The sequence below is a fragment of the Chamaea fasciata genome, unplaced genomic scaffold (assembly GCF_029207755.1).
Source record: "Chamaea fasciata isolate MVZ Bird 193981 ecotype frontalis unplaced genomic scaffold, bChaFas1.0.hap1 SCAF_2, whole genome shotgun sequence".
In the NCBI taxonomy this organism is placed as follows: Eukaryota; Metazoa; Chordata; class Aves; order Passeriformes; family Sylviidae; genus Chamaea; species Chamaea fasciata.
This window is the reverse complement of record NW_027094087.1, coordinates 43,834,848-43,849,881: the sequence shown is the minus strand read 5'-3', so window position 1 is coordinate 43,849,881 and position 15,034 is coordinate 43,834,848. Positions and strand designations below refer to the sequence as shown.

The window sequence follows — 15,034 nt, the reverse complement described above, 5'->3', positions numbered from 1 at the left end:
GCGCCGGGCCGAATTTGCAGGGTACTGGGTCCGCTCCGCCCGACCCGGTTCTCATGGACGTCCCGTGGGGGGGCACCGTCCCCAGTCCCGCTCCGTTCGCAGCAGCTCCTGCCCCGCGGGCACGGCACAGCCCATCCCAGTCCCGGGCTCCCGCCACCGCCTCCGCGGGCGGCCGGAGGAGCGAGGAGCGGGCGGGGGCAGGCGGGGGGGGGGGGGGGGGGGGGCGGGAGCGGGCGGCTTAAAAGCGGCGGCAGGTGACTGGGGAGGGACTTTAAAACTTGGGGCCAGAGAGGTTGCGGCCACCCGCTCCACAGGCGCCAGCGGACCTGGGAGCGGAGCAGCGCGGGGCGCCTGTCGCGTCCCGCGTGTCCTGCCCAGCCGTGCCAGCCGAGGGTCCGGAGCGGCTTCCTCGTGTTCCTGCCCAGCCGTGCCAGGTGAGGGTGCGGAGCGGCTCCCGCGTGCCGCGCCGGTGGGGTCGGCATCCAGGTTGGGATTAGGCTGTGCGCCCCTCCGAGCGGGTGGCGGTCCGTGTGCCAGAGTGGGGCTCGGGTCGCGGCTGTCCCGGCGGGCAAACCGGGCTTGGGCCGAGGCTGTGAGCCCCCAGCCCCGGGACCTGCGGGGCAGCGGGCCCGGGGGCGGTGAGTGCGGCCGGCCGCGCGGCCTGTCCCGAGAGGAGCCGTCGGACCTCCGAGCCAAACCCGGTGTTTGCTGACGGTGCCCGCCGACAGGAGGGGACGGCAGTCCTGCCGCTTCCCTCCGCTGAAGGCTCGCAGCCGCGCGGGAATTCGGCTGGATAAAGGTCGGCGCGGAGGGAAGGTGAAGCCGGGATACTGCTACTAACCCCCAGAGTGGGGATTTGGAGTGGTTTTCGATAATGGTGTCTTGGTTGGCAAGTTGGGCGTTCGGGTAGATTGGCTCCTCAACAGCCAATTCCAGTGTTAAAATAGTGGCAGATGAGAGGGAGAAAAGTTCCCCCCCCAATCGTGCAGCCTTGCTTCAGAACTGCAGTGTGAGACGGTCCTTGGAACCCAGGCTGTTCAGTTCAGCGATATGTACCTCCCGGACTTTCCTTCTATTCTGATTAGCCTTTTGTGAAGGTTTCATTGACTTCATTTTAGTGACTATGCAACAGACATGAGGAAACTCTTACCAGAATGATGCAGCTATCTCATCATAGCCTGCAGGGTAGGTCGGTGTAAAATGTTGCATAAAATGGTGCCAGTTTCAGCAGAGGCAAAGCGTGAGAAGTCTCAGGAATTCCAGCCATCTTCTCAAAGTTGTTTTCTTTTTTTGCCTTACCCAATTTCACCTTTCCGCTTCACAGTAAATCTGACCTCTCCCTCTTGCCTCCAGGCTTGTCCGTACTAGCTAGGCCCTCGTATCAAGGGTATTTGTTGGGGCACGTTTGTCCTTTGGTTGGGATGTAGCTACACCAGGGTAAAAAATTCTCTTTTTTTCCTACTCTGCTGTGTGAGAATGAGAGATATTTTTTTGTAAACTTTGGCCAGTGTTGCTTGCAAGGTACCATGCTCCCCCCACAGCACACTGCCAGCACCAAGAGGAGATTGAGCTCTTACCCATGGCCTGTGTGGCTTCCCAGTCTAGCCATGAGAGATGATGGACCAGCTATGCAAGTTCCCAGCTCAGGTTTCAAAGTGTTTTGTCCACTTCAGTGATAGTTTCCAAATGGCTGCAATCAGTGAAAGCTGAGCCCAGAGACTGAAGTCTGAACTTCAGCAAAACTTACTTTCGAAAGGGCAGAGTGGATTTTAGTTTTTAAGAGTACGAGGAAAGCTGAAATACAACTTCTCTGGTGTTTGACTTTCTGTATTCTGATGGAGTGTGATAGCATCTAGAAAATCAACAGAAACTCTTTAGTTGAGGGCTTTTTCTTCTCAACTCTATGAGTCTGCTTGCCTGCTTTTTTGGATGACATAGCAATGAATGTGGAAGAGCAGGCTCTGCTCTATCTGCCTTTGCCTGCTGGTTTGTGCTATAGAAGCATGCAGCCTTGACAGCGCTGGCTTGAGGCTTCTCACCAGTGTTGGCAAATTCAAACGTTGTACTTTGGAGATTAAGGGCCTTGTCTGAACTGCAACAGAAAGCCTTGGAGGCCTGCTGGAGGTGTCTGGGTGGAGAAAGGACTTCTGCTGAAGAAGGCCAAGTAATACCTCCAGGACAAAGAAAGCAGCTCAGCCTTCTAGGGCTATGATGTTGGCAAAGAAATCCTGTAAAAAATGCTAGAGAAGTCTCTACTTTTAGATGTGGCTTAACTCATGCAGTGATAGTAATTTCTGTTGCTTTGGGAAGTACACTGAAAGGCAAAATGCTGACCAGAGTCAACCACAGAAAGGGAAGGAGAGCATAGAGGATGTACAGAGGAACTGTATTAAGATGTACTTATTTCCTGCCCAAGGCCTTGTTGAGAAAAACACTGAGGTATGCTTGTCCCATCATAAACTAATGAAAGGAGAGAGTTTAATAAGTTGTTTGAATCCATAAACATATGGGTGACATAAATGAAAGTGACTTACACTTGCCTATGCCTCTGGAGAGATTGTTAGGGAAGTTCTCTTTTTCACAGGTCTGGAGTTGACTTTTCGTAGTTTGAAAAGTGACCATTGTGTGTATTGTGTCATCCTGCAGGTAAAAGGACACAGAAAAGAAGATGGACTGGGGAACTCTGCAGGCTGTTTTAGGAGGTGTAAATAAGCACTCCACCAGTATCGGGAAGATATGGCTCACAGTCCTCTTCATCTTCCGTATCATGATCCTGGTTGTGGCTGCAGAGAGGGTCTGGGGAGATGAACAACAAGATTTTGTCTGCAACACACTCCAGCCTGGCTGCAAAAATGTTTGTTATGATCACTTTTTCCCCATCTCTCACATCAGACTCTGGGCCCTGCAGCTGATCTTTGTCTCCACACCTGCGCTGCTGGTGGCCATGCACGTGGCTTACACCAGGCATGAGAAGAAAAGGCGGTTCAGAAATGGTGAGAAGATTGATATTGAAGAGCTAAAAAATGAAAAGATTCACATTCGGGGCCCCTTGTGGTGGACATACACCAGCAGCATCTTCTTCAGGATAGTCTTTGAAGCCGTCTTCATGTATGTGTTCTATTACATGTACGACGGCTACCAGATGCCCCGCCTGGTGAAGTGCAGCGACTGGCCCTGCCCCAACACTGTGGATTGTTTTGTGTCTCGGCCCACTGAGAAAACCACATTTACTATTTTCATGCTTGCTGTATCTGGGATCTGCATGCTGTTGAATCTGGCTGAGTTGTGCTACCTAGTGATAAAAATTTGCATGAAAGAATCCAGGAAAACAACAGTTTTGAAATAAGTCCCCAGTTTCAGGATTTACTGGCTCCCCATTTCCCTTAAACTTTCTTAGGTATAAGAAAACAATATTTTTACACACAAGGAAAAGGATAAAAAAATGAATGTTCTTTTGTGTTTTAAAACTGGTAAGTCTCTCTGGGAAGCTAATGCTGAAGCAGGTTTTAAAGATCATAAGCTAATTATGTATTCCTGCATCCACACTTAGAGAGAGCAGCCTTCTGGAACCAGCTTCTCCAAGGATGCCTATTTCTGGGATCCTATTGTTGGGACAGTTAACTCTTCAAAGAGTGGGAGTAGAAAGGACCAGAGAAGGGTCTAGTGCCCAGAGGAGATTCAGGAATCACAAACACACTGTGTTGGCTCAGAGGCAAAACAATATCAAAGGTTTTTCATTAAAAGTTGGGGTAAAGGATTTTTTGGGGCACATCACAGGTTTTGAGAAGGAAGAAGACCAGGGAGGTGATTGTGTTTATATTAGGTGTGCTCTCTAAGTAATCTGGAGAGCAAGAAAATGTTGTAGGAACACAGATACTCTGGTAGTGCATGCTATCAGCTTTGCTGGGCACCAGCATGTTTTTATTTTTCCCCTCATCTTCTTGCCTTTCCTTAAGGGTTAGGGGTGGCCAGTCTCAACTGCCTGTCAATGCCATTAGGTCAATGCTGCCTCCCCATAGTCACAGAGACTATAGCAGTGGGAGGAATGAAGTTCATTTTTTATTCTCTTGATCAGATGAAAAAAAAGATTGTCACCTCTGGGAGGGTGGAGGCAGTGCAACTGTCTTCCTCCTTCTCTTGTTCTCCCCCAGGATGTTGTGAAGAATCTCAGTACCGTAGACTTTATCTGATGAAGAGATGTTTTACCACCTGACTGTTCCTCACTCAGCTGTATACTTCTAAAACTTTTTTTTTTCAATAAAAACCAAGAAAAAAAGCGCCTTTTTTTGTTCTGTTCGTTATCTAAAAGGAGTGGTTCAACTTATAGCATGATATCCAGTGCTCCTTCTATTGCTCCTTTTTTTTTTCTATCTAGCCTGCACAGCTTTTCTTCATAAAACCATCTCCCTATCTGAGGTACCTTTCAAATTAGTTGAGCAGACCACTCCTAGTCTCTCTGACATTCCACATTGTGAGATTAAATCACCATTCCTTTTTTTAGAGTTGGTCTAGCAGGAATAACAAACAGCTTGCAGAGCTAAAATAGCACAGGGACCCAATCAGAAATGAGGAGGAACTTGATATTTTTCTTAAAGTTTACACTGCTGTGCTGTAAATTCTGTATTACTTACTTGAAGTACTATATGAATCAGTCTGGTCTCGTCTCAAAGTACTCTCAAAAGATGTTTTATGCATGTAATGGGCAGCATATGGCACTTAGGGCAACACAGTTTATCTTCCAAGTGCCTGCCCATTGAACCCACTGCTAGAAAGCTGTCTCTTTCTCCTCCTTAGCTTTAATAACTGGGTTTTCCCCAAAATGAATGAGAACTATCTCAGCTTCTCTATTTGCATTCATCTTTTACTGCACATTTAAATTTCTCACTGTTGGAGTAAACAAAGCTGTGTGAATTAAGACCCATGACCCTTCACTGTGCACTGAAAGTGGAGCATAAACAGTCTTCCCTTGCTTGTGAGCTACATCCAGTGTTACAACTTGACTGCAGATGGAAAGCTGTTATCTAAGAGGGAAGCAAGAAAATCATAAAAACACCATCCTCAGAATAATGAAAAAAAAAAGATAAAAGGTCATTTATAATGAGCTGGACTGGAAAAACTTGGACTGTGAAAACATCCTTAATTCAACTCCAAAGAACACAAGTTTGGCACGTATCGGGTTTGTGCTTGATAGAGTTCCTGCATTGTTCCATGTACAAGTACGAAGAGAGCAAGCTAGTCCCAGTGCTCTAGTACTACATTTCTTTTGTAACAAGATTTTTTTCTGAAATTATAATTAAAGCACTTTTGTGGTGTCTGTTTTCTCTGTTACTTGTATGTGCTGTGTGTTACCTAATGCGTATAATGAAAATCTGTTTACCATCATGGAAAATGTATGCACCAATACTAAATACCCAAGGGCTAGTGTAAGGATTTTAGCCTTCAGCTGCAGGTTGGTGTTACCATTGGTTATACTGCCTGTTACCCTGAGGTTTCCTGAGCTCATAGTGGAAGGTCACGTATGTGCTCTATTTGAAATCAAATATGCTGCTTAAGACAGTCTTGCAGCTGGAAAAGGTCAATGACAAACTTAACCAGCTCCAAAGGGAAAGAATTTAGACCTTTGAATTTAGCTGGAACTTGGAATGAGACACACCAAAACTGTTAACACTAACACTGTGAAGTTATCTTCAACTACCAGTTTGGCAATCAGATTATCATACAGGAAAAAAAGATAGAACTGAGGAAATTGTTTGGATGTAGCCAAGAGGGGGCTTTGATCCAGACCTGCAGCATCGGGCAATTGAATAGCTGCTTTGTATGTGACAAAAAATCAGATAATTTATAGGAACATGGGAATTGCACCTATTTCTACATGTGCTACATTTCATACAGATTAAAATATATTGCTGTATTGAAATTGTGTGTGTTCTTTCCTGAAATGCACTAGTACTGTCTGCATTTCTGGTACTTGGTTCCTAGGCTTTCCTCAGAATAAAGATTGCAAAGCATGTTGAAAACTTAAGCAGTAAATCTGAGGTCATGACTGTAAAAGAGGCTGATTCCTCATTGTTCTGTGTCCAGCGTAGCCAGGAAGTAAAGTGTCTAATAATGTGGTATCAGAACTGGGAAGTGTAGGAATGGGACTGGCTGAAATTACTGTTTGACTGAAATTGCTAGGAAAAATCACCATTGACTAAATCAGGTTAAACTTCCAACCAAAACCTTGAAACCAAAACTACAAACATGTTTGTCAGAAGAGTAAGGAAATGAGGGGAAGCAAACTTCATTGGTAAGTCATGGACCCAGACAAAAAATCCTAACTACCTTGAGAAAAAGACTGTTTTAAAGGGGAATCAGAAGTATAGATCTTCTGTATTTATGATTTCTGGATATAGAAGCACCTTTATGAAAGGTTTTCTTAGACAAAATTAAAAATATCCTTTGATTGTTCACAGTTATTATAAGCCAATGTGCTAAGTTATTTTATATCTGATAGGACAAATATAAAAGAAATTATATGGTCCATACAGAGAAGTGCACTCCTGAACTATGGAGGTTCAATTCAAAACAGCAACTCTGTTAAAAGTTGCTTTATTCTGCAAAAAGTCTACTACACTAGTAAGGAACAGCTAAGAGCACTTTGGTAGAAACTAAACTTTGTGAAAATTATTCTGTTCGTTTTTGGTTTTTTTTTTTTTTTTTTCTGTAATTATAATTTCCTCACCTGAATATTAGGCTGGTGGGGTTTACCCCGCAACAAAATCACACTCAAAGAACTGTACTGTATTTTTGTTCACCTGTTCTGATATTCAGGACAGCCACTACCCTGACAGTTAATTACAGGGTCATTTGATTTTTCACCATCTTATTATCTATACAGTCATTTGAACTTGTTTGCAGACAGTGGCAAGAATAATGGTAACTATCTGAAGCTTAATGAGCCAAAACTAATGGTAATGACTTTCAAGATAGTTCAGAAGGTACCTACACTTTTGTCCCCATCTGACCAACCTAGCTTGTCATTGTCAATTTCTCTTACGGATTATATTTCTCTTCTATAAAGCTGGCTCAGCTTTGACTTGGCTATTTTCTACACAAAATTTCCCAGCCACCAAAAGAAAATCTATAAGCTAGGCTTGGAAATGCATTGATCTTTAATTTGGAAGGTCCAGATGAGGAAATAAGTTACATATCGGACTCTCCATCTCTGAGAAGATGCTTGCTCTTGCTATGGTTGGGCCCCCATCCTACCATAGATTTAAATGTCAAATTTGGTCACATTGCACTTACCTTCTGCCTTTTTCTGACAGTTTAATCAGAAATGCCACTAACTCAGAGATTATTTCATATCTATCTGCTCTATGTATTTGAATAGTCAAATCCATTGTATTTGAATTCGGCATCTACTAAAAACATCCTCTCCAAGAATACCACCAGGTTGACAGATGCTTGCATAAGTCTTTGTTGTAAAGGAATGATACAGTATCAGTGTGATGTACAGTTTAGGGAAGTATGTTTTCAGTGAACTGAGAGAACTTGCAGAGTTGAGCCATGAATGACTGCAGGTTGTAGATGAATATTTTCAACAGCAGCATATATTCTGTGTGCTGCTACAAACCAGCACTTCGGTCATAGCCTGGCACAGTCCCCAGGAAAAGGAATACTGTAGTGTGTGGTGCAGACACAGTGGTCTGAAGCACAAGGCATTTTTCAATGGACAAGCTGTGCTGGGCAGGTTATTTGCTCATGCAAGATGTGTATTTTGTGTTGTTTTGGCAATTATAGCAATTTAGACACATTATCTGGGAAGGACAGTAGCAGGCTTAAAACTGTGTAAGTTGAGATGATGAAATAGGGTTTTAAATTGTTCTGCAGATAATTTTCTATGGAGATTCAATCTTTATGACAACATATAAAAACTTCTCCCACACCTCTGAGCAATCCACACATTAGCAGGAGGAATGCTGCACTTCTCTTGAGATGATTGGAAAACTTGCTCTCTGTTTGATATCCAACTATCAATATTTCCTTTGTCACAAGATTTCTTTCACTTCATTTGAAAATATAATGGCAGTCCTGGTACACAGAGTCAACCCTGACTCTCATTGTTCCTGACCTTTCCCAGTTGAAAGATAAAGGTGACAGCTGCGTCACATTCACAGGTATCAGAACAGTTTAACCAAGCACTGTTTGTTAAATTCATTGGAACAGACGCCAGAAAAAATACAATTATTCTGTGGTAAGGATTTCAAACCTATTTTATGTTGCATCATTAGTGTAATGTCTGCTTACAGTTTGTCATGTCCCTGCCCTAGGTATTGCATCCTTTCCAAGGACTGAGGCTTTAATATACACTTTAAACAGCTTCCACAATCTGTCCAGCACAGATTAAAAAAACAGTCTATTCCTTTACACACACATGCACAGAGACAGAGCTGAACACTGACTAAATAATTCCCTCACTGTTATCGGATAGAAGACTTAATGAGACATTGCAACATGGATTTGTCAGGCATAATTTCTGCCTATGTCATGAAGGAAGCTTTTGTGTATTGCAGTAAAATAGTTATTAATGACTCATTGTGAGAGCATTAGGATTCACCAAATGGGATAAACTGCAGCTGGGAGGAGCTGCAGGTATATTGGAAGATAAGTTTAGGATTTAGTAAGATCTTTTGTCACTGAAATAGTTTAACCGTAGCAGTGTTAGAAGATAGGAAGGTCTAAGTGCTTCTATTGTGAAACATGAAGCACTTGCAAAACTGTCGGATGGAGACCTGTTCTGAAGCAAAGAACAGTTTTGTAAAGAAGAGATGGAGTGATGGAGTTTGTGGAAGATCATCCGTGGAACATTACACAATAACATGATTGACTTGAAAAAAACATCATACTGGTATGCACTCAAGGTTTGTCAAAACCAGGATGTTTGAAATTATGTTTTCAGTCTTGTTAGCACCCAAAAGTCTATTTGCTAGTGCAGGGTTTGTCTAGGACACTCTGTCAACATGGTTCCTTTGTGCTTTTAGCAACTGTAATAAGTCATTGGTGTGCTATGTGTATGTTCCACCTAACTAAGTATATGAAGTGGTATTGTGAGTAAATAAAATTCCAATTAATGTAAGTGAAATTGGTAATGGATTTTTTTTTCTCAGCGCAGTTTGTAAAAAGCTCCTTATGCCTTGATTGTACATCTCACAAAACAGGCATTCGTCCAAACAGGAGAAAGGCAGAAACCCAGATCACTGTTGAGTTTTGATCACTGTTCAGTTTTGCTGCCCATTTCACTATATGTGCAAACACTGGTGGAGTTCACTGAAGCCTGGTCTGCAGCCAGGACATTATTTCCCACCAATAGCATGCCATTTAGTGCTACTGATTTCTTTAATTCCAAAGGCAGACCATCACATCGGGCAGCAATTTGAATTTTGTCGAGGAATTTTCCTATACATAATACTGTCTTTTCTATTTTAAAGCAAGATGCCTATTGCTGTTCCTTTCTGTGGGAGGCAGTAATTATTTGAGGCCTTTACAAATTCATCATGCATGACACTCAGGTATATTCCTGGTAAAACATACTGTATTTGCCCTTATCCTGAACACAAAAAGAACATCCTTGTTTGGAAGCCTTGATTGTGGTTTGGCACAATGAATTGCCCACTGGCAATACTAGTTTAGGGCATTAATACTGATGTCATTCCTTCCTGCTCATTCTTATCCTGTCTGAATCTCCCTCCCACCTCATTCAACAAGGTGCTTCCAACTCCAGGACCTGCACTGAGCCAGCACAGTTGTTTGCACAGCTGTGCTTAGCACTGGACTGGCCCACTGTTTTAGCTGATGAAGAAACCAATGTTTTGCTTTGCTGGATTATTTTTCAGATGGATTAATTCCTTGATCTTCATTACAGGGAGGCCATATGAACTTCCACACTGACAAGACTGTGGGGCAGCAGGCCACAGTGTTGGGCAAGAACAGCTGCAGGGAGTGAGTGGAAGGGGTGGAGGGAATGGCAACATGAAGTTTATTTGCTGCTACACATGCTGCAATTTCAAACCACAGCCTCTGGCTGTGTTTTCCTGAGTGACTGCTACTAAAGAGGCAAAAATCTTAACTGCCTTATCTCCCTTTGCTCCTGTATCCTTCTGTGCTCCCTATTCCCCTCTGCTGGCCCTGCTTCTCAGCTACTTGCTATCTTCTTCCTTGTTCCAACACAATCTTTCCTCAACTTTCCTATGAGTTGATTTAACTAACTCAGCAGTGAACTAGTTGAACTCTGCATTTTAAATCTGTTATCTTCAGCTCAGATTTCTGCCAGATTTCCTGTTGTGGCAGGAATCAATGTGTTTCAAACACCAATATTTTTATTTCATATTTTCATCTGTATTGTCAGAAAAAACATAGCATCACATCATGGCAGAATGATAGCAGGAAGAATTCCTTTTAGGATTCTGCATGACTTGTGTCTCTCTTTCTGATTCTTCCTCCTAACAGATGCCTGGCTTGTACAGTTATAGTTCTTCTTCTGCTATATCTTACATGGAGCTTTTGATTTCATGAAGATGAATGGAAAGCATCTTGCTGTTCCATATCCCAGAACATTCAGGTTTATGTTGTTGTTGTTTTTGTTGTTCTTGTTGTAATATTAGGAAATCTGCCATGTTTCCAAAGGAAAGAACCAGGAAGGACCAGAGGAAGCTGGTTCTGATGGGTGAAACACCAGCCCAGAGTCTCAGTGCTATTCTCAGAACCATATAACCTAGGATGAGATACTTAGTCTTCCTGTGCCTCCATTCCTACAAACTAGAACTCACAGCATGATCCTACAAAACTAGAAATACTTCCTGACACCAGTTCTTATGCTGCCTTCTCTGATGTGCCTAGCAGTAGCGTTGTACAGAACACTAATCACTCACTGGTGCAATAATAAAAATTAGTATATAATATGAGATCAAACAACAACTTCAGTCTTTTTATTGTCATGTTATTTATCATTTAATTAATTCTAAAGTCCTTCAATTCATCCATGTGAAAAACAAGTAGAGATTTTAAACCTCCTTACTTCAAGCTGCGCCTCCGGAGGTAGCAGTGCCCTTTCCCAGATTTTAAATATCTTTAGTGCCATCTTCTGTAGGGCAGTGGCATGTCAAGCGCAATTCTCTTTACTGACATACCGTACAGTGCCACAATGAGCTGAACTGAAGGCATTTGTAGCTCTTTTTTTATGGCTGACTGTGTGGACAAAACTGCTGCCAGCACTGCTGATCCATGTGTCACTTTGGCATGGCTTATGACTGAAGACATGCACCACAGTTTAAGGGTCTTTCTACCAGACCATGCTTGGATGCACAGTTACATAAGAGTGATCCTCTTCTGTACATCAAAATATATGTTTAAATTAGAAAAAGCAAGGAGTAAAACACTGTTTTAGATCAATACAGATCTGAAAAAGTAAATTTTTCTTGTTGAGCAGCAGCTCAGGTTCAGACTAAGATCAATCAAGAAATATGTCCTTAACTTACGAGATCTTTTTATCATTTCATAAAGCTTGGTGTCTATTTTTTATTTTCTTTCCATGTACCTTGTCATGAAAAGCTGATTCATCTAATCTTAAAAATGCCTGCCTGACTGCTCTGTCTCCCCACTTCCTGAATTCACTTTGTTTCTGTGCCAGCCAAATCATGTACTGCTAAATGTCTGTCTACATGTGGAATAGGGGTTGTCACCTGTGTGGAGGCTTGGATGGAAGACAAAAGACTGTACTAAAGGAGATAATTAATCCCTCTCTGGAGACATTCAAAACCCAGCTGGACACGTTCCTGCGTAGCCTGCTGTAGGTGACCCTGCCTTGGCAAGGATGTTGGACTGGATGATGTCCAGAGGCCCCTTCCAACCTTAAACATTCTCTGATTCTGTGTTAATTAAAGGAAGGCTGAAAAAATTGTGAGTGTGCATTTTAATGTAAAAATTTAAACACACCTTGTGTGTTGCTGTCTAGCGTTAGTGCCAACCCTTTAAACAAAATGAGAACTAGCAGTGCTGTGCTTCTTTAAAGATAAGTGAGGAAACCAGCAGGACGGCTCTCCCAAGGAATTCTTCTGTCAGAAAGTCCAGATGAAGAGACACCTTTGAACACCATTAACTAAATCTGAGCCTATCTTCTTTCTGAATAAACTCCTCAGAGAGACAAGTCCTACTTTTTTCTATTTACCCCTTGTTTGGCTACAGACCCTCCTGTTCTAGTATATAACTAATAAGTCTTATGTCCTCAACATGCTTTCATACTTGGGCTTTCACCAGTACATAATTTGTTCTTCTGTTGTAAAACTGCTTCCTTCAAGTTTTCCCCATGGATTTTGTATCCTTGCCTATCGCGTTTTTTACAAATGATCCAGAGGGTTTTGCTGACAGACCAAACCTCTTCTTGTATGAACCCTGAAGGGAATTCTTGGAAAGGAAATTGTTAGCTGATCGCTGTAGTCCCATGACAGGCAGGCACTGCATCAGCTTCTCCTAGTTTGAAAAGTAAATGATTCTATCATAAAAACCTTCTGTGGCACTACTAAAAGGATGGTCTAGAATCTCACTGCCCTCCTGAGTAAGAATATTTTTCTTAAAAAAAAAAAAAAGATGTCAAGACTTGTTTGTACAGATAGTGGGAAATACCACTTCACACTTCCAGAGAGTGAAAAAGCCATCAGAGAAACACCCAGTGCTTCATGCTATTACAACTTATGAGCTGAGAGATTTCACTGCATGAGGAAAGTTTTAATGTTAGGAGTTACTGCAGCTGCTGGGATTCCATCATGTACCCTAACACAGTCTCTCATGCCCCAGTGCTCCAGGATCAACCCTGTAATCCACTTACAATCATGGCAGCACTGTGTTTCAGATATATCACCCATCTCTGATCAGTCATTTGTCCTTGTGCCACCTCTAGTGCTTAGGGCCAACAGAGATCTTCCTCTCTAGTGCTTTCAGCTGAAATATTTATAGGGACCAATCAAGCAGTGCAAGAATACAAGAACATGGACATGGTCAGATTCAGATTTTCAACAGTTCTCTGCTACACACAAATTTGTCTCAAAAATTTTACGGAATTTTTTTTAAACTAAATAAAGCCTTGGGAATGACTGGTGTGGTTCTGTTTCCAGCTCTTTGTAGAGTAGCTATCAAGAGAAACTCCTATGTTATTGCTGAAGAGTTGTTGAGTCATCCTACCACTTTAAGTCATTCTTTCATAGAACCATAGGATAGTTTGGGTTGGAAGGAACCTTAAAGATCATCTAGTTCCAACTCCCCTGGCTAAGGGCAGGGACATCTTCTACTACACCATGTTGCTCAAAGCTCCATCCAACCTGGCCTTACTTCTGGGGATGGGGCATCTGCAACTTTCCTGGGCAACCTGTTCCCATGACTCACCACCCTCACACTAAAGATTTTCTTCCTAAAATCTAATCTAAATCTACCCCTTTTCAGTTTTGAGCCATTCCCCCTTGTCCAGTCACTACATACCCTTGTAACTAGTCCCCCTCTGGCTTTCTTTCTTTCCTTTAGGAACTGGAAGGCTGCTGCATGGTATCCTTAGACCCTTTTCTCCAGGCTCAGCAGCCCCAACTCTCTCAGCCTGTCTTCATAGCAGAGGTGTTCCAGCCTCCTGATCATCTTCATGGCCCTCCTCTGGACTCACTCCATCAGATCCACATCCTTCTTATGGTGGGGGCCCCTTCAGCCGGATGCAGCACTCCAGGAGGGGTCTCATGAGAGCAGAACAGCAGGGGAGAATCACCTCCCTCGACCTTTGAGCAGAACCACGTCCCACTCTGCTTTAGATGCTGCCCGGGCTGTGTGGCTGTTTTCCTTTCCCTGGGGCAACACTACAGAACACACAAAAGCCTAACCCAAATATAGGTGATAGCAATATTTTTGAGTACTTATGCTGAAAATGTCAAGAGCTACTTTTAAATAATAACTTTCAGAACATTGACAACTGATCTCTTTTTTGAGGGCCTTTTTCTTTTTCCAAAAGTTCTGCACGCAACAGCTTGATAGCTGATCCCGACTGAAGAGGGGTCTGAGGTAAAGAAAAAAGGCGCTGGCAGCCCTTTGGGGCTCTTCATGCAAGACACACAAGCACCACCTGCAAGGCTCATCTGCTCTCAGAGAGAAAACCCTCGTTTTGGTGAAGCAGCGTTCAGTTGTTTTGGTGTGTTTTCCCCCTTTTTGCTCAGGTATCTCCGACACCTGACGGAGGGCCGCGCGTTCGGCGGCCGGGGCGAGGCGCCCTCTGAGCGCGATGCCGGAGCCCGGCGGGGCGGGGAAGGGTTTCTCACGCTTCTGTCCTCAGCGGGAAAGAAACTCTTTTATTTCCCAGGAAATCCCGCGGAGGTGGGATGGGTCATCTGCACAGTGACAAACATTTTAAAATCCGGGGAGACAATCCGCTTGGAGCCTCCCGGGTGAGGAGAAGGGCTGCCGACCCGTCCCGTGTGAAGCCGCGGCGGGAGGCGGGGAGGGGAGGGGAGGGCAGAGGGAGGGCCGGGTGCCGGTGGCTGCGGCCAGGGAGCGCGGGCAGCAGCAGGCAGGGCGCAGGGCACGGCGCTGGGCTCCCGGCGCCGCCCGCCCCGGCCCGCCCCGCCGCTCCGGCCACAGCCCAGCCAAGTTTGGGGGCGCCTCTTCCCCCCGCTTAAACGACCTGTGCGCCAACTCCGCCCGGGCTCTTCCGAAGGAGTCGCGCCTTTGCTGCTTCAAAAAGCCTTCCTCCCGCCAAGCGTAAGTAGAGCGCCCCTGGGCAGCGCCCTGGGCTCCAGGCAGGGCCGCGCCGTGCCGTCGGCACAGGGGACGCGGCCGCGGGCGCGCTCGGAGTCGGCGCGGACGACCGGAGTCCGCCCGGGACCTCTGCCCGCTCGCCGTGTCCCCCGGCCGTGGGATGGGCGCTAGGGAAGGGCAGGGCGGGGCCGAGCCTGCTCGTCCTACTGAGGAGGAGTCGTGGCAGGGGCCCTACTGCTCTGGGTACCTTCCTGAGGGACCCTGGCAC

The 15,034-nt window shown here is 44.6% G+C and overlaps 1 protein-coding gene across 1 annotated transcript; it reads left to right on the top strand.

Annotated features, from left to right (window-relative positions):
- The first annotated feature begins 288 nt into the window (after nt 1-288).
- LOC136285108 (gap junction beta-2 protein-like) lies at nt 289-5,917 on the top strand. Its single transcript, XM_066175836.1, has 2 exons — nt 289-434; nt 2,647-5,917. The coding sequence occupies exon 2, from the start codon at nt 2,669-2,671 to the stop codon at nt 3,344-3,346; it is 678 nt and encodes a 225-aa protein (XP_066031933.1). The 5' UTR covers nt 289-434; nt 2,647-2,668; the 3' UTR covers nt 3,347-5,917.
- Nucleotides 5,918-15,034: the final 9,117 nt, after the last annotated feature.